Genomic DNA, 19784 nt, shown 5'->3' with positions numbered 1-19784 from the left:
CCAGTTTACCAGAAGTTACAGCAAGGTATTAGGGGTAATTCTCCGAAAAGATTAATGTGTCTAGAATGTGTATGTATATGACCAAAGAATTTTAGAATGGTAAAGCTGAAGCAGTTATATGGCGATTAATACTCCAATGAATAAGACATTTCTCTAATCTATCTATCTATCTATCTATCTATCTATCTATCTATCTATCTATCTATCTATCTATCTATCTATCTCTCTCTCTCTCTCTCTCTCTCTCTCTCTCTCGCTATATATATATATATATATATATATATATATATATATATATATATATATATATATATATGTGTATGTATATATGTATATATACTGTGTATATATATATAATTAATATTGTGTCATTTGCACACTGTAGAAGTGATTTTTTTAATATGTTTTGCCTAGGTCAGCTCACTATTGTACAGTATATCATGCCAATACTTTTTTTAAAATTCCTTGTCAATAAGTCAGTTTTTATTATCATAAAATTACAGTATTTTACGGCAGTAATTTTCAAATATGTTGAACAATTAAATTCCTAAATTAAATTAAAAAAAATCTCTTTTGCCAGAGGGGATGAAAAGGATCAGTCATATACACAGTCATATACACACTGTGTATAGATATTATTATCAACCCTACATTTGACCATCATGCTGATTACACAAGATCAAAAACTAAATTTCAGATTTGAGTCCCAGGATTGGTCAACTGAGGTCATAGTCTACTGAGATTAGACAGTAGGAGTTCTTTAATGAACAGTTCCTTTTCTCAAAGCCCTATATAAATTGATTTGTACATCTCAGACACACTCCCATGGCAGTTTGAGAATTGTTGAGAGGTCTGTATGCTTAATACCTGTTTGTTTTAAAATCATTAACCTTGTTACATTTCTAAATATGTCTTTACAAAACACTTCAATCAAAGTGACAGAGTTTATCATTAGTGGTTTTGATACAACCAGTAGTCCTGTGGTAGTTGGTGTTGCTTTGCTTCTTCTTTATATTATAGCTCTTCTTGCCAATATGCTTAACATTTTCATTATTGTGTATGATAAGAATTTGCACAAACCCATGTACCTTCTGATCTGTAACCTTGCTGTTGTTGATATTCTGTACACATCTAGTGCCAGTCCCACAATGATTGGAGTTCTACTTACTGGTGTTAAAACTATATCCTATGTGCAGTGTTTGATCCAAATGTGTGTTTTCCACTTAGGATGGTTGATGGAGATGTTTGCACTGTCAATTATGGCATTTGATCGATTGATCGCTGTTAGTTGTCCTTTTCAGTATCACAGATATTTAACGAACATGCGAGTTGTCGTTCTTACATATATCTTATGGATTGTTGCCAGTGCATTAGGTATTGCTTCTTGTGCAATTGTGATTCCTCTTCCTCACTGCTACACAGGACTAAAGTATAATTTCTGTAACTTTGCTGCTGTAATTCGAACCACTTGTGTTAACCCAGAGTACTATTTTAACCTGGTTGCAATCGTTACAGTGTTTCTTACATTTTTTACCTTCAGTTTCATTTGCTTATCGTATTTTGGGATCATATTTTTTGTGAAGTTTACTTCAAATAATGAGAAAGTGAAACTGGGAAGCACTTGTTTGAGTCACTTGATTGTTGTAATATGTTATTATGTTCCAGGATTTGTCATCACTTTCTTGACCAGGCTTGGTGTTGTATTATCTGTTGAGGAACGTAATGGCTTAAATATTGGGATGGTCCTTGGACCGACTATTGTGAATCCTTTTGTTTATTGTTTTAGAACAGAAGAAATTAAGTGTAGGATTGTCAGGACATTTAAAAAACTTGAGCTATCATGGTCAATTGTTATTTAGTCTCAATTTACACTTGTTTACCTTGCATGTTTATAATGGTATTGAGACTTTTTTATGCCAGGCTTTTATGTTTCTCCTCACAAAGATAAGCAGAAATTGTAAACACTGAATTGCTACAGGTACCACAATGTCTGTTTTTACAAATACTAATATAAAATGTGTTTTCTTTAAAGTGTTAGACTGCTTAACTGCCCACAATAAGTCCTACACCTTACAACACAGGACACCAAAATGCATTAGTGAAATAGCTTGTTTTAATATAATTTGGTTTCTTGTGGTTCCAGCTTGCCAAATGTAAGAATTAAGATCCTTTTCTTTATGACAACACGGTACTTTTTCTGCAAGTCAATGATGTATGTATGATTGTCATTTAAATTTCCACAAAAAAACAAATAAACTTGATTGAAAAATAGGTGCTGGCCACAGTATTGACTGGGGGTGACACCTGCAACAGCAGCCTGATGTGCTAACCTGCCTAAACCTCTGTAGCTAACTGCCCAATTGTAAGCCCTAATGGTGAGAATACCTGTGTCCCATTCATTGCACGACCCCAGGTACCTTCTGCGGGGGGGGGGGGTGTTCTTTTTATTTTTGAACACATAAACACACTGCAGCACCGTGAGGGTCATATTGTAAACTAATAACATTTCCCTTATAGTGCTGCATAACTCACCCCAGAACAATATCCCCGACAATGCTCAGTAACCCTGAACCCCAGGCCGCTACATTATATTTATAGTTTAACAGTACAGTATATTTAAGTTCCTTAATCTTAATCTCCTTAATGTTTGCAAATTTGCACATGCCCAAACAGCTACGGTATTCTGCATATATGCAGCCGGGGAGAACCGAATCTTCAGCTGCCATTGGTCAGCTCTGCTGAAAATCTATACACACAAACGCAGACTACTTTTATGGGCGCACCGTTCAGCCAGTCACATACGAGGATTGACGTAAGAGGTCCACACGCTCCAAAGACAGCGAGTGTACTGATACAGGTATGAAACGGGGAGCCACAAGAGCCAAATCTGTGAAAAGAGCCGGACTTCCCATCACTAGTTCCCACATACCACCCCCTCCACTGTTCTGTACAATACAAGGATAATAAATATTCTTGATTTAAAATGAGGAATCATCAGTTTGAGCCAGTATGTTTAAAAAAGTACTAAAAGTACTATTCAAACTGTTTCCTTATTGGGGTAATAAACAGAATTGTTTTGCTACTGCACATCCGAGCGAACAGGTGGAAAAAGCTAAAAGGGTTATATTATAAATTTTAAAATAATATATTTTATACTGACTATGAAAACACTCCACCTGTCTTAAAGCAGCCCAATTTCTTTTCACAGATCAAAAACATAAGCAGCGGTGAAAATCTCTGGTATGTATGTCTATGGTGTGTATGAATAGCATCATGAAATGTGGACCTGTCCAAAATTGTATTTGTTTTTTTACATGCACATAACCAATTCATTACCCAACTCTGGAAACAATTTAGAAAATAATTGGTTGAACAGATGTTTGCATTTAAATACATACCAGCAATTTAAATGAAAAAATTAAAATAACTGAACCATGCACAATTTTATAATCTTAATAATCTAAGCACATAAAAGGCTTTGAGCACTGGGCTAAATATGATACAAATATTTAACAATCATGTGGCTTAAACATTTACTGCCCATTCTTTTTCTGTCAGTATTTGACATAATTGACATAATTTATGATTTGCAAGCAGAATCTATTGTTACTGGTCTCTCTTAAGGCCAGAGGTGTACAGTACATCAGAGGTTATTGAAAACATAGCTCTATATTTGTGTATATGGCGTTACTTAAACAGCTATATGTGATGTAAACAGGTACACCTTTTTAAAAAAAAAAAAACAATACTACTGTGTTTCAGTGAATGTGAAATATTTTTTTCTATGTATTGCTGACATGCAACAAGGGATAGCGGCACCTTTTCCAGCCAAACAAAACTTCTTAGTGTTCTTAAATAGCACATTAAATTTATTTATAAGCATTTCAGCATAATACTTGACAAAAAGGTTAAACATTTTATATAAAAGTAAAATCACATTAGACAACAATTTACTGTGATATTTTAGCTTTTTTAAACACCCTAATGAGTTCAATTTTTATTTTCTTTGTTCTAAGACAGTACACAAATGGATTTACAATACACGGTCCGAGGATTGTACCAATTAATAAGCCATTACGTTCCTCAATGGTTAATACCACACCAAACCTGGTCAACAGAGCAACAATCAGTATTGGGATGTAATAACATATTACCACAATCAAGTGGCTTAAACATGTGCTGGCCATTTTCTTTTTGTCACATATTGATAACGATTTTACAAAAAATATGATCCCAAAATAGGACAGTAAAATAAAACCAAACGTGAAAAATGAAAGAAAAAATATTAAAATTGATGAAAGATTAAAATAATAGTCAGGGTCAGCGCAAGTTGTTCGTACTAAAGCACCATATGAGCAAAAAGTGTACCTAAGGACATTATTACACTGAGGGAGAGGAATCACAGTTGCAGGAAAAACAGCCACAAAGCCAGAGGCAACAATCCACAGGAGACATGTAACAACAAGAACACGGGCATTTGTTAAATATCTTTGATACTGAAAAGGACAACTAACAGCAATCAGTCGATCAAATGCCATTACTGCTAAAGCAAACATCTCCATAACTGCCCCTAAATTAAAAGCAAACAATTGAATAAAACATGGTACATAAGAGATTGTTTTAATGCCAGACACTAGAACTGCAATCATTGTGGGACTGGCACTAGATGTGTACAGGATATCAACAATGGCAAGGTCACAAATCAAAAGGTACATGGGTTTGTGTAATTTCCTACTATAAATAATAATGACAATGTTTACCATATTGGCTACAACAGATACAAAATAAATAATCAGCATAACCACACCAACCAGGAGAGGGCTTTTGGTTGTGTCTAAACCAGCTATGATGAATTCAGCTACTTTGAATGAAGCATTCTGTAAAGACATATTTTACAAATTACCAAGATCAATGAATGCATTTAAAAAAGGTTGAGCTACTGTAAAAACAGGGAGGACTTACCAGAGAGGTTCTGTGATGTAGGGCTATAAGTCTCAAAGACCGGCCCTGTTTTCGTTGGACACAGCTACTGTCCAATAACATCAGATGGATTCTCTAGATAATTTGAGACGTTCAATGCGTATTGGCGTGCTTGGTTAGCTATACGCGTATGCTACACTCTAAAGAACAGACAATACCTAGATAATAGCAATAAAGTCAACTTTTGATTTTGAACCGAAACCACAAGAGTCCCACCGACAAATAACCAGCATTAACATATTACATAACCTCTAACATTAACTAATTCACATTACTATCGCAACAAATTGTGTTAATTCCTTACCAACCATTGACAGATAGCTAGTTAGCTGATCCTACTATTAGAAAGAAAGGCCATTCTATGACTGTGTGGTGGCCTTTGTCATCCACTACGCTGTGGTCTGGGGAGCAGGCAGGAAAAGGGTCAACAAGCTGGTGAGGAAGACGAGCTCTGTCCTGGGAGGTCCACTGGACTCTGTGGAGGATGTTGGCCAAGCTGACATCCACTCTGGATGTCACTGGCAGACTGATCCACTCACAGTGTAGGAAGGAGCGCTACCACAGGTCCTTCATCCCCACCGCTGGTAGATTAAACAACGTACCTGTGAAGATCTAACAGGCTCAAATTTGCCCGTTTTCAGTTTCTGAGCTGTGAATATGTAAATATGCCTTATGCTCTCATGTATGTCGTGTTTTCCTTGCAATTCTGTACAATTCCTCTGCTGTGTTCCTATGGCTGTTCCAGCAGTTGGAATTCCCCGCTGTGGAATCAAGAAAGACTGTCTGTGTGTCTGTCTGTCACAACTAGATATTAGGAAAGTTTCATCATCTTAAAACAATACAGTGCAAATCAAATGAAAGATAGAAGTCTAAATCCTTCCTCTTATCCCACTCTCAAATGTCTAAAAGTCTTATTAAAACTGGATGCGGTCACTCTGCAGCTTCTCTTTAAACCTTGACAATATGAAGAATTTTCTCTGTGCGCCAGCAGCCAAAGGTTTCATTTACAGTAAAATATACTTATGTATAATAAAATATACTAACATGGTCCATGATTTTGTAGTGATATGATGGCCAATAATATGCCAGGTCAGCAAACCCTAAAGACCGGTCAGCCTGGGAGCTGATCTGGGCTTAGGTTGGCATAACTGTAGTCAATCACATTGCTTTTAGTGACAATGGTTCACACAGGGTGAAACTCTCGGGTTGATCTTTTTCTCATGCATGGCTTATATGGAAACATCCAATGGTTCCTTAATGAAATGCTGGAAGCAGGCAAAACCTGCCTGCTTCCAGCATTATGGCAGCTAAAGGCTCAGTAGCAAAGCCCACCGTAATGGTGAAGAGGGAGGTGAATGGTGAAAAGCTTCCTGTTAAACAAGCTACTGGCCATAGTGTGTCAGAGTTACCATAATGTTTGTAATACGCACATCAGAGTCTGAAGAATAATTTTTGACTAACGACTTATGTTTTTTTCTCTATACTTCTACTCACCATAACTGTTGAAAACACATAGGTCTGATTCTGCTGTACATTTCTTATCAAATAGCAACAAAAGTGTTTTTTTATCATGTATGATAAGCAGTGAGTTACAGTGATAATAGTTGTAGAGTTACAAAAATTATAAAGTACCGGTATGTATTGTATTTAAAATTATTAATTGAGCTAATCAATAAATGACAGCACATTTTTACTCATATGCATATACATGCAGTATACATAATATAACAATATTAAGAGAAATCAACATTATATATATTTTGTAAATACCTACAACAATTGTGTAACAATATAAGCACTAACAATAACCAGGGATAGCTGAACGCTTTTCTTTCTCTCAGTTTAAGCAAGAACGCAAGTCTTTACTATATTTCTTTTTTTCTTCTTCTTATTTTTCTTCTTCAGATTCTTCTTCAGAACATATTGCTTTTTATCCAGCTAAAAGTGCTTTTCCAGTCTGAAATCCATGTTTTTTTAAACAGATTTTTTTTTTAGATTTTATTTTAACATTTTACCAAAAAACATACAAAAAACCTTTCTTCACTTTATTTAAATGAATTCACTTCACAAGACTTTACAAAGGAGTCATACATGTTTAAACACCCTAATGATTTTATTTTTAATTTCTTTTGTTCTAAGACAGTACACAAAAGGATTAACAAGACATGGGCCGAGAATTGTACCAATTAATAAGCCATTATGTTCTTCAAGACTTAACACCACACCAAACCTGGTCAAGATACTAAGGATAAATATTGGAAAGTAATAACATATTACCACAATTAAGTGACTCAAACAAGTGCTGCCTATTTTCTTTTTGTCATTATTTGATAATGATCTCACGAAAAATACGATTCCACAATAGGACAAACAAATAAAACTGAAAGTGAAAAATGTTAGAAAAAATATTATGATTGCAGACAGATTAAAATAGTATTCAGGATTAACACAAGTGGTTCGTACCACAGCAGCATATGAACAGAAAACGTACTTGAGCAATGTATTACAGTGAGGGAGAGGAATTACAGTTGCAGGAAAAAAAGCTGCAAGAGCAGAGGCAGCAATCCACAAAATATAAGTTAGAACAACAGTACGTGCATTTGTCAAATATCTGTGATACTGAAAAGGACAACTAACCGCAACCAGTCGGTCAAATGCCATAACTGACAAAGCAAACATCTCCATTACGCCTCCTAAATAAAATCCAAACATTTGAGTTAAACATGGCACATATGAGATAGTTTGAACCCCAGCAACTAGAACCCCAATCATTGTGGGACTGGCACTAGAGGTGTACAGAATGTCTACAACGGCAAGGTTACAAATCAGCAGATACATGGGTTTGTGCAAATTCTTACTTGAAGAAATAATAAGAATGTTCATTAAATTTGCTAGAATAACTATAACATAAACAATTAGCATAACCACACCAACTAGAAGAGGACTTTTGGTTATCTTAAAACCACTTATGTCAAATTCTGTCACAGCTTTTGAATAATTCTGTAAAGACATAGTTAACAAAATAACTAGGTCAATGAATGCAAAACAAAAAAACAAAACTAAATGATTCCTTAAATCAAAATATTAATAAAGAATTAAACAACAGTAAACAATACTATCTAGGTCGCTGTTATCTCAGCATTATTCTGAACCCGGTCAAACAGCCTTCACAGCAACATCAATGGGAGTTTACCAGAGAGTGTGCGGGTTATAAAAAGGAGCAGCACAACTATTGTCCAATGACCTTACATGGATTCCCTAGTTATTTTGAGCCAATTGCAGCATAGCTCAATCTAGGTCAATTTAATTAAATTCAGTTTTATTTATACAATGTAGTGACAATTGCTATCTGTTTTGTGCTGTTTAATTTCATTTTATTGATACTGTAGGCTGGTCTATAGTTAGTTTTCTGTTCACTCACTTACAGTAATCACTACTGACAGTTAATTGTTTTCAGTTTCTGTCCCTTTCTCAGCATTAACCACTGTTGAATGCAACACAGTGAGCTGCAGTTTATATTCTTTATTTCTTAATTTTTGTAAATAACTATAATTAAAATTGTAAATATTTTTCTTTTTTTTTTGGATTGAGTCAGACCATATATAATTCCTTGGTTGTCCTGTGCAAACCTGGCCATTAAAGCTGATTCGTTTGCTAAAATTGTCTTCTTTCCAGCTCTTCTTTTTTTCTTGGAGCCCATTATCATTATTGTTATTCATACTATGAACGAGATTAAACTAGTATTTTTAAGAGAATTTTATTAGGATCCTCTACAGTAGGTTTGTTATATTTGTATTTTACCATGCATCGCTCTCTCTAGAGTATCATTCTGGCTGTGTTCTTACTTTAAGGACTACCTACTGTTGCAGCATTGTTATATATTTTTAGAATGCACTGTGTGTGACTGATGAGCTGGCCCCTCTGTTTTTTTCTGGATATTATTTGTGGTTTGCTTTTGAAGCAGATTTTTTTAGGTTTTAGCGCTCTGTCACAGCTCTGTTACACAACTGAACTTAATCAATGTCATTGTCATCAATCAACAACAAGAATCATATGGAGAACGTTCACACTGTGTGCTTCTACACTGCTGCCATCTTGGCTCTATCTATCCAGCCATTGTACTACTCAATTTATCTGACTACCTCCAAGAACTACAGTGAGGAACTTAGCTTTAAATGTATTAAACAAATGTGTGTACATTTAGCAACGATGAGTACAGTACATAAATGTAATGTATCATTAATGTAAGGATGGTATAGTGCAACAAAGTCTAATGAAGGGCTGTCTAATATTGGTCATTGCGCACTACTGTCCTGCTTATTTTTCCATGTCTCCCTTCTGATTACCTTCATCAGGTGTGTGAGTTTGCTACTGGTTGACTGAACACACCAAATCTAGGTAATCAGTATTAGTTGGGTCAGTGAGAGTTAAAAGACCAGCACGACAGTAGGTTTTGAGGACCAGGATTGGGCCCCCCTGGTCTAACGGTGCAAAGTGAGGCATCAAAAAGTTTTGTCTTGGGTTGGAGCAATGTTTGTTATTACTCAATGATACCCATGAGTGGCAACACAATACTGTTTCAAGCTTAAGCTAATTAGTGTCTCTTGTCAAAGGGGATCCCAAGTGTGTCATTAAAATGGCTAAGTGCATATATTTCTGTTTGTTTATATCATGTACCTTAGTGAATTCTGATTTCATAACAGCCTAATGCATTCTTGTTTACCCATAACAATGTATTGTTTTTAACAATCTGGATACTGTACACAATACAACGATCAATCAAATCTTATACTGGACATGAAGCCAAACTTTATTGAAGTGAAGTTTATCTGTTTCGTAAAAGTGCCTGGGACATTTTCTAAAGCTTTAAATGGGCAACCAAGTTCGACAAAGGACACTAAAACAACAATAGATTATTGTTAATTAGGACATCTACAGTGTATGGCAAAAACACATGAAGCCCTTTTAATAATGATTTACGAAGGGTAACTTACAGCCAGGTGTGTTAGTAAGTGGCACCACACCCAGAGGTTGTTACAGTTTGCCCCTCCAGCCTGTAGGGGGCGTTTTGGACTTGATTTTATCCTGTCATCTGTTGTCATTTCCTGTTTGCTTCCTGTGTTTTATTTGTGTAATTAGTTTCATATGGGTCTTTCAGTATTTAAGGTTCTTGTTTGTGCACAGTCTGTTACTTTCCCAGCAAACTGGAACCACTGCTAATGCAATAACGGGAAAAACAACCAGGACTTAAATTACTAAACACAGGTAAAACTAATTACTAAACATCATCACAGGAAACAACAAGACTGAAAGCCAAACGAAGGCACCTCCAACCAACTCGAGGGATGAACTGTTACACAGTCCTTGTCGGTTAATTTTTGATGCTACATTGGTTTGACCAAGTAATCTTGTTCCTGTCCCCCAAGGTCCACAAGTTTGGGGACCCTGGGTTTTGTAGGGTTTTGTGGTACATTTAATGGTGTAAACAAATGGCACCAAATCTGAAATAATAAACAATGAATGGGGCTTATACGGTTAAGTCAAGAATTGTCTGTCCTGCTCTAGTCGTTCTGTGTTTAGTACATGTTTACAGTTTTGATTAAAAATGACTAGATTTTCCTGCATCACAGGGATTGTGAGTATTATAATTTTCCATTTTGTTCCTTTATTAAAATACATCTTGCACATTTCTCTCTCGCCGTGCATTTGTATCCTCCCTCTAGTTCTGTGGGCTTCACAGTCTACTTTCTGAGTTCCCGTTTACCTGGTATGTAACACAAGTGAGCCCCTACCAATTTTAAATTGCTGTTGTGGACAGGGGTCAGCATGACCACTTTAACATCATTTACTCTATTTATAGTATAGGAAAAATATATAAAAACATCTACATAGGGATATTTAGGGAAGGAATTATAAACAAATCTCATGTGGCTTTTCCTGATATATTGATGAGTGTGTAAGACTGACGTGAAAGCTACCAAAACTTCCTCAAACATGAGAAAGTGTTGAATCAGCATGTGATTAAGCATAATATGAGGTTTTACATTGTTCACCCATGTTTGCTCAAGAGTAATTAGTTTATTCCTCCCTGGAAATCCCTATACAGTTTTACCATATCAAACTAATAACCCGGAAATAATTAGGTGCTATGTAAATGTTGCCCTATTGTACGTAAAGAAAGAAAGTGAAAAACACGTTCCTTACGATTTACTAACAATTACTCTTTTATATACATTGATATTTTAATGAAAGTGTTTCATTTGTGTTATTTCGGGTTTGGACATCTACTTCAAAACTTACACAGTGTGAGCCCTGGATGTGCAACGGGGGCTTATGCTTGTTCTTTACTTCCCTATTGTCTTGGCATATTATTGGCATAAAACCAACTGATCATTCTGCAAAAATGAAAATAAAGCTTAACTCACAAACGATGAAGACAAATTCTTACATTTGAATTGGTGGATCCACAAAGATATTATAAAAAAAAACACACATTTTATGTATTTGTTTGTATTGTATAAAATAATATCTGCATGTGGGCGGCACGTTGGTGCAGTGGGTAGTAGCCTGGGTTCTATTCCTGCGGCCTTTCTGTGTGGGGTTTCATGTTCACGTGGGTTCTCTCCGGGTTCTCCGGCTTCCTCCCACGAACCATTAGGTTGATGGGTCACTCTGTGTGAATGGTTGTCTTTCTGTGTGTTGCCCTGGGATGGACCTGGACCTGGACCTGGACACCTTTCCAGGCCAAAGGCTCCAGTACCACCCACGACCCCGCATGAGAATAAGTGATAGACAATGGATGGATGGATGTAATAAATAAATAACAACGGAGACAATAATAACTTGCAAAACCTTCTTCTTGATCCTGTAATGTTTTTCCCAAGTGTGCCACTTTATTGCTCACCTGCACCAAGTGATTGAGGCGTCTCAATATGATATATTGAATTAATTTTAGCATTTAACTTAATGCTAAATTATGTATGAAATTTGCAATAATGTGGATGGGTCTTAAACACCCATTTATAATATTTAATTACATATCTTAGCTTTGTTGTTGATCACGTTAATGATTTCATTTTTAATTTCTAAACGGTAGACCAAATGATTTACATGGACTGAGAACAACAGCTAAAAGAACACCAAACCTGGTCAAGACAGAGACCATAAATATTGGAAAGCAATAACATATTACTGCAATCAAGTGGCTACACCAAGTACTGCCTATTTTCTTTTTCTCATAAGAAGATAAGATGAAGATAATTTCACAAAAACAATGATTCCAAAATAGGACGACAAATACATCTAAAGGTAGAAATTGTAAGAAAAATATTCTGATTGCAGCAAGATTAAAATAGTATTCAGGGTCAACACAAGTTATTTGTACCACAGCATATGAACAGAAAGCATACTTCAGCAATGCATTACAGTGAGGAAGAGGAATTACAGTTGCAGGGAACACCCTGCAAAACCCAAGGAAATAATCCACAAAATGTATGTAAGAACAAGAATACGTGAATTTGTTAAATATATATACTGAAAAGGACAACTGACAGCAATCAATCGATCAAATGCCATAACTGTTGTTGTAATTGTTGAACATACTGCTTTTTATTCAGCTAAAGTCTCAGATGCTTTTCCAGTCTAAAATTAGAATTTAGAATCTGAAATTTAGAATTTATTTTAACATTTTACCAAAAAACCTTTCTTCACTTCATTTAAATGAATTCACTTCACAAGACTTTACAAAGGAGTCATACATGTTTAAACACCCTAATGATTTTATTTTTAATTTCTTTTGTTCTAAGACAGTACACAAAAGGATTAACAAGACATGGGCCGAGAATTGTACCAATTAATAAGCCATTATGTTCTTCAAGACTTAACACCACACCAAACCTGGTCAAGATACTAAGGATAAATATTGGAAAGTAATAACATATTACCACAATTAAGTGACTCAAACAAGTGCTGCCTATTTTCTTTTTGTCATTATTTGATAATGATCTTACAAAAAATACAATTCCACAATAAGACAAACAAATAAAACTGAAAGTGAAAAATGTCAGGAAAAATATGATGATCGCAGACAGATTAAAATAGTATTCAGGGTTAACACAAGTGGTTCGTACCACAGCAGCATATGAACAGAAAGCATACTTCAGCAATGCATTACAGTGAGAGAGAGGAATTACAGTTGCAGGGAAAACAGCTGCAAAACCAAGGGAAATAATCCACAAAATGTACGTAAGAACAAGAATGCGTGAATTTGTTAAATATATGTGATAATGAAAAGGACAACTGACAGCAATCAATCGATCAAATGCCATAACTGACAAAGCAAACACCTCCATTACACCTCCTAAATGAAATGCAAACAACTGGATTAAACATGGCACATATGAAATGGTTTTCACACCAGCGACTAGAACCCTAATCAGTGTTGGACTGGCACTAGAGGTGTACAGAATATCTACAACAGCAAGGTTACAAATCAGAAGATACATCGGTTTATGCAATTTTTGGTCAAGTATAATAATAAAGATGTTTAAAATATTAGCCAGAAGGGCCATAATATAGATAATCAGAATAACAACCCCAACTAAAACAGGACTATTGGTTGTGTTAAAACCACTTATGACAAATTCTGTTAGTGTTATTGAAGCATTCTGTGAAGACATATTAGTAATTAAGTAATAATTATAAGTTAATAAATGCAAAAACAAATTAGCTCCAACTAATATGACTTCAAATTCAAATCACAGTTCTATCTTGTCTTCAGACTTTTCTACAGCAATAGCAATGGTGCTTATGTGAAAGCTTACTGTATATAATATGTGCAACAGCAACCATTTTCCTGGTAATTCCTATCAGTCAATAGGAGAGCAGTTACTGTAGCCATTGTGGGTTGGGCCACGTCAGATCTGCTCCATGCATGCTATGTCTTTATTGAATGTATTTTTTATCCCAGAGGATCATCAACGCTAGGAGTGAAGTAGAAATCTGCAGTTGCTGCACTGATCTGTCCGTCAATTTCATTTTCCACAACCCTGATGGAACCTATGTACTATTTTTCAATAACTCTCACCTGGGAAGAAAAACTACATTGGCAACTGGGACCTACCATAAAAGAGATATAAACATACGTTCCTTTTAATTATTTATTATCTGGGTCCGGCCCATTAGTACTGATCGAACGATTAGCCAGGCATGGTTTCCTCCAGACGACCAAAAATCAAGGCTGGGCTGGTCATCTTCTCTCGACCACCAGGGTTGAAGGGTCGAGTGGTCTACCTCAGACCATCTGGGACAAGGGTTGGAGGGATCCACTTTACTGGACCACCAGGGTCAAGGATTGGTTGTTGATGCTAAGCAGGGGTTTGGAAACAAAGTAGGGGCAAACTGAGCAGGACGTGACAGCTTAGCAGGGACTGAAATTGAAGGCTGAGCAGGAGCATGAAGAAGACGTGGTCACTGCTCTGGAGCTGGACATGAATGCAGCACAGAGGCTTGGGCTGGGCGTGACTGCGGCACAGGAGCTGGATCTTGGCATGAATGCTGCATCGGAGCTTGAACTGGGTGTAACTGCTGCACTAGAGCCTGGGTTGAACGTGACCGCTGTGCTGGTGCTTGAGCTGGGCATAAAGCTGTGACTGCTGCGCCGAAGCTTAAACTGGCCGTGACTACTGCGCCAGAGCTTGACTTGGCGACAGGGGCAGCAGAGCTGAGATGTGGCTGGGCGACAGGTGCAGCAGGGGTCAGGGACTGGACCAGACTGCAGTCTGGTGGCCGAGGCATCAGTGGCAGGGAGAGAGTCTGCAGCAACAGTCTGTGGGTCAATTGCAGGGACATGCAGTGATGCTGTAGCTGGGATAAGCAGGGATGCTGTAGCTGAGGCAGGCTGAGGTGCGGTGGCCGGCAGGAGATCAGTGACTGGAGCAACGGAGATGGGTTGTGGAGTAGTACTGTAGCAGCAGAGAGGTCGAGGCTGGAACTGGCTGTGTAGCCGTGACTCGAAACAGTTAAGAAAGTCCCATTCCCTTACTTAGCCCAGGGGTCCTATAACAAAGCTCCACCACCTCCATGCAGGCATCACACCTGACCTGCAGGTCGGTTGAATAGGGGGCAATGCCCAGGAGATCCGTCAACAGGGACACTATCAAAAGCAATAAATAGAATGGCCCTGGGCAAGAAGTGGCTGCGACAGTGGGACAGAGAACAAGATCCAAAGTGATGGTGCTAATGACTGATTGAACACAGCTCGTCAATCGTATGACCGAAGCGAGAACAACAAAGAGACAGAAACTAAGCAGGAAGTTGACAAAATAAAACATAATTGCATGACATGACTGTTTCAATTGATGTTGTCATGGAGACAGAAGGGGGGAAAATCAAGCTCACTCTGCTCTGTGAAAGCAGAATTTTACCACTCATAGACACGCTTGTTCAAGCTAAACCATAATACCTAACACCAAAATATCTTTATTTTATGAATCCCAAGGCTTTAATGAGCTTTTTGTTTGAGAAGCAAAGATTGTGGCCACACTTCGATTAGCAATTTCTAAATGTGTCTCCTTCTGCATTTCTTACAGGTGTCTGGCGAAAATTATCATTAGAGTCTATGGAGGAAATTCAGAATCTCTCTGCACTTGTAGGCAGATACAGACTAAAGTTTAGACCTGATGGCTAAGCAGTTCCTCCAAGTCTGAGGCCAAGGTTCTCAACCGGAAAAAGGTGGTTTGGTTTCTCTAGGTTGGAGGAGAGTTCCTGCCTGGCCCAAGTATTTTGGGGTCTTGTTCACAAGTGAGGGAAGGAAGAAGCATTTAATTGACAGGTGGATCGGTGCGGCGGCTGCAGTACTGTTGTTGGTGTACAGATCCTTCATGGTGAAGAGGGAACAGAGCCAAAAGGTGAAGCTCTCTATTTAGTTATCAGTTTACATTCCTACACTCACCTATGGCCATGAGCTTTGAGTGATGACCGAAAGGATCAGGGATACAAGCGGCAAAAAGAGTTTCCTCCACAGGATGCCTGGGTGCACCCTTAGAGATAAGGGAGGAGCTCTGTCACCTGGGAGGAGTTCGAAGTAGAGTTGCTGCTACTCCACATTGAGAGGAGCGTGGCTCGGGCATTTGTTTCAGATGCGTCCTGCAGGCCTTCCTGAGGAGGTGTTCCAGGCATGTCCCACTGGTAGGAGGCCCCGGGGAAGACCCAGGACATGCTGGGGGGACTGTGTCTCTCGGCTGGCCCGGGAAAGCCTTGTGGTCCCACCAGAGAGCTAGACCTAAATCCAATTGTGATGCTGTGGCATGACCTTTAAAAAGTTGATATGAAAAAATAAAATAAAAAATGGATATTTACTGCATGTGCAGAACGATTTTGAACTGTAAAATCACATGTACAGTATGTACTGTACCTGAACAGTTTCTTTCCTAACAGTGACTTTTAACATGTCAGTTGTTGATTAAGACGGAACAGAACCAAGAGAGAATAACCGGTATTTATTTACCTTCATTTCTCCTGTGTTTGCAATCACAAGTAATTTTAATCATCTTTGCTGAACAGCCTAAGAAGCGCTTGGTCACATCTGTCTAAATCATTCTCGCTCTCCGTGTCACTGTCGTCCTCCGGTGAAGTTAGCTCTGAAGGTGCGCTGCTCTCTTTGCGTAGCAGTCCAGCCTTTCAGAACCCATTGGTTATGGTGGATTCTTTCACAGCACTCCACACTGTTAAGATCCACTGACAGACATCAGAAAAAGTTGCTTTTCGCATGCAGCCAGTTTTTTTCAATGACTTTAGATTTCATGAATCTGAAATGGACCTTTTAGACGGACATGACGGCCCAGCTTTAAAATCTTCAATATTCATTTTGCGGGCGATTGTTTTGGCTTTAAGTCGGAAAAGTACAGTGGATACACCTCGGCCACCTGCTCTCTGTATGTTCACTCAGTCCTCCAGAACATATTCAAGTTCAGGCCACCTGCTTTTTTGTCCTTTGAAAGCTTTTCTCGACTTTTGGCATTGCATGAGCTCTTCCCGCTGCCGCCTCCAACCTCTCACCATAGATTCATTGACGTTAAGCTTGCGTGCAGCAGCGCGGTTTCCTTCCTGGATAGCAAGATTGATGGCCTTCAACTCATACAAACTTCTTTGTGTGGGTTCCATGATGAAGGGGCGAGGATTTGAAAAAATTAACAATTGGTAATTTGTCTTCCGTGTTCTATCTGCTAAGGCAAAAGTAACGTGTTGTTTTTGAAGTTTTTGTCTATCTTCTTTCGTCTATCTTCTTCTTCTATTCTAATTGTGGTTAGAGCGCCCCTAGCGGTGGAAGAAAAATCCATAGAATAGCCGCACCTTTGTATGAGCCTCATGGTTCAAAACCTGAAATAAAAAAAGTAGCAGCCTATGGTCAAGAAGATACGTTATATACTTAATCACCTGAGAATCCATCAAACGTTTTGTCAAAGTCAGCAAAAATATTAAATCTGATTAAAGCCTTGTCTTGATTGTTTGATGTAGACTTTTAAAATTAGCTTGGATCAAAGTCTACCGTCATTGGGTAATACTGTAGCTCTGTCCAATGAAAACGTACTTGCTTGTTATTATTATAACCCCACACCTCAGACACTGCCTGGTAAACCCTGTTGTTGTTGTTGTAGAGAGAACTTTCTTGGCTTCATGAGAGATGTTTTTGTGAAGCTTTTGAACTGGATAAAAACGGTAATGATTTGCAATAAATATATTACATTGATTTGTTTTGGGAGACCCTTTTACATCTACATTGGTTTTGGATTTTTTAATTTTGCTATTTTGTTGAAAATGTCTTCACAAAATGTTTCAGTCAAAATAACAGAATTCATCATTGGTGGTTTTGATACAACCAGCTATCCTGTGCTAGTTGGTGCGGTTATACTGATTGCCTACATTGTGGTTGTTCTAGCAAATGTAGTAAATATCCTCATCATTATTCATGAAAAGAAACTACACAGACCAATGTATCTTCTGATTTGTAACCTTGCTGTTGTTGATATTCTGTACACATCTAGTGTGTGTCCAACAATGATTGGAGTTCTACTTGTTGGTGTTAAAAACATCTCCTATGTGCCATGTTTAATTCAAATGTTTACTTTTCATTTAGGAGCAGTGATGGAGGCATTTGCTCTGTCAATTATGGCATTTGATCGATTGATTGCTGTTAGTTGTCCTTTTCAGTATCACAGATATTTAACAAATGTTCGTATTGTGTCTCTTACATATTTTCTGTGGATTGTTGGCAGTGGTTTAGTGGCTGTTTTTCCTGCAACTGTGATTCCTCTCCCTCACTGCTACAAAGTGCTGAAGTACACGTTCTGTTCTTATCCTGCTGTAGTAAGAACCACTTGTGTTGATCCAAACTACTATTTCAATATGGTTTCAATTATAATATTTTTCTTTGTATTTTTCACCCTTGGTTTTATTTGCCTGTCCTACATTGGGATCATAGTTTTTGCTAAATTATCTTCCTATAATGACAGAATGAAAATGGGCAGCACTTGTTTGAGCCACTTGATTGTTGTAATATGTTTTTATATTCCATTAATTGTCATTGCTCTGTTGACCAGGTTAGGTGTAGTATTAACTCTTGAGGCGCGTGATGGCTTAAATATTGGATCGATGCTCATCTCAGCCCTGGTAAATCCTTTTGTGTACTGTCTTAGAACAAAAGAAATAAAAAATGAGATTACTATGACATTCAAAAAAGTTCAGACATTTCAGTAAATGTTTGTGATATGTACCTTTACAAATATTACAATAATTCACTTCTGCAAATATTGTATCTGATTTTTTTATTAAGTTTTATGTTAAAGCGCAAACATATTTAGTCATGCATTGTCTAAGGAAGGGGTCTCCAGTCCTGGTCCTAAAGTGCTACTGTGCTGCTAGTTTTCCAGCTCTCCCTGTTGATTACCTTGATCAGGTGTGTCAGTTAGCTGCTGGTTGACTTAACACACCTGATCAAGGTAATCAGTATTAGCCCGGGGCAGGGAGAGTTGGAAAACTTCCATGACAGTAGCTACTGTGGCCAGGATTGGGCCCCTGTAGTCTAAAGTATTTATATAGTAGTCTCCAAGTTAAAGTCACTGATTATTTTAACTTTGGAAAAACATATTACATATTAAAGCACAAACACAAATGTCATGACAGAGATTTTCCAGTCCTTGATTTTGAACCGAGGGGAAAACAGATGTTGGATATGCATAGACTAAAGTAATACTAATAACATTTTTAAACTAGGATGGCTCCACTTCATTATCTTGATCTAGCCTTGCATATAAACAGTGCAGCCTACCTGAATTTATTGTATCTGTTTCTAACAAACTTTGTTATTTGATTATTCAGAACAACAATTTACTGTAAAATCAAAAAACATTATATGTACCCATGGTACATGTAATGTGGTGGTTGTAAGCTGTTGCTACTCAGGAGTAACAACACAGAAGTTTCACACAATATGTAAGTGGTTTCTTCTGTAGTGAATTCTGATTTAGAACAGTTCTACGCATTACTATATTGATTTATCAATAAAAGCTCATTCACATACAGTAGAAAAATTGACCTGAAAATCCATCAAACATAAAGTCAAAGCCAGCAAAATTAGAATTTCTCATTTAAACCTCTTTGCTGGGTTTTCGAACCAGCTTGGATCAAAGTCCACTGTGATTGGATAATACTGTAGTTCTGTCCAATGGAAACGTACTTGTTATTATTATAACACCACACCACAGACACTGTCTGGTAAACCCTGTTTTTGTGGTGGAGAGGCCTTT

General features: G+C 37.4%; 5 protein-coding genes across 5 annotated transcripts; 2 read left to right on the top strand and 3 right to left on the bottom strand.

Moving 5' to 3' along the window:
• Positions 1–908: 908 nt before the first annotated feature.
• Positions 909–2389, top strand: LOC114868308 (olfactory receptor 4D1-like). The gene has a single exon (XM_029171770.2). The coding sequence runs from the start codon at positions 909–911 to the stop codon at positions 1857–1859; it is 951 nt and encodes a 316-aa protein (XP_029027603.1). The 3' UTR covers positions 1860–2389.
• Positions 2390–2781: 392 nt separating this feature from the next.
• LOC114868307 (olfactory receptor 4D11-like) lies at positions 2782–5971 on the bottom strand. The gene has a single exon (XM_055514081.1). The coding sequence runs from the start codon at positions 4887–4889 to the stop codon at positions 3951–3953; it is 939 nt and encodes a 312-aa protein (XP_055370056.1). The 5' UTR covers positions 4890–5971; the 3' UTR covers positions 2782–3950.
• A 412-nt stretch (positions 5972–6383) lies between these two features.
• LOC121202676 (olfactory receptor 4D9-like) lies at positions 6384–9409 on the bottom strand. Its single transcript, XM_041073470.2, has one exon. The coding sequence runs from the start codon at positions 7990–7992 to the stop codon at positions 7066–7068; it is 927 nt and encodes a 308-aa protein (XP_040929404.1). The 5' UTR covers positions 7993–9409; the 3' UTR covers positions 6384–7065.
• Positions 9410–12731: 3322 nt separating this feature from the next.
• Positions 12732–13658, bottom strand: LOC114868134 (olfactory receptor 4D11-like). Its single transcript, XM_029171517.2, has one exon. It carries the CDS (start codon positions 13656–13658, stop codon positions 12732–12734), a length of 927 nt encoding a protein of 308 aa, XP_029027350.1.
• A 4138-nt stretch (positions 13659–17796) lies between these two features.
• Positions 17797–19708, top strand: LOC114868305 (olfactory receptor 148-like). Its single transcript, XM_029171767.3, has one exon. It carries the CDS (start codon positions 17797–17799, stop codon positions 18733–18735), a length of 939 nt encoding a protein of 312 aa, XP_029027600.1. The 3' UTR covers positions 18736–19708.
• The last annotated feature ends 76 nt before the right edge of the window (positions 19709–19784 follow it).

The sequence above is a fragment of the Betta splendens genome, chromosome 13 (genome assembly GCF_900634795.4).
Source record: "Betta splendens chromosome 13, fBetSpl5.4, whole genome shotgun sequence".
NCBI classification, from domain to species: domain Eukaryota; kingdom Metazoa; phylum Chordata; class Actinopteri; order Anabantiformes; family Osphronemidae; genus Betta; species Betta splendens.
This window is presented reverse-complemented; position numbering and strand designations above follow the sequence as displayed.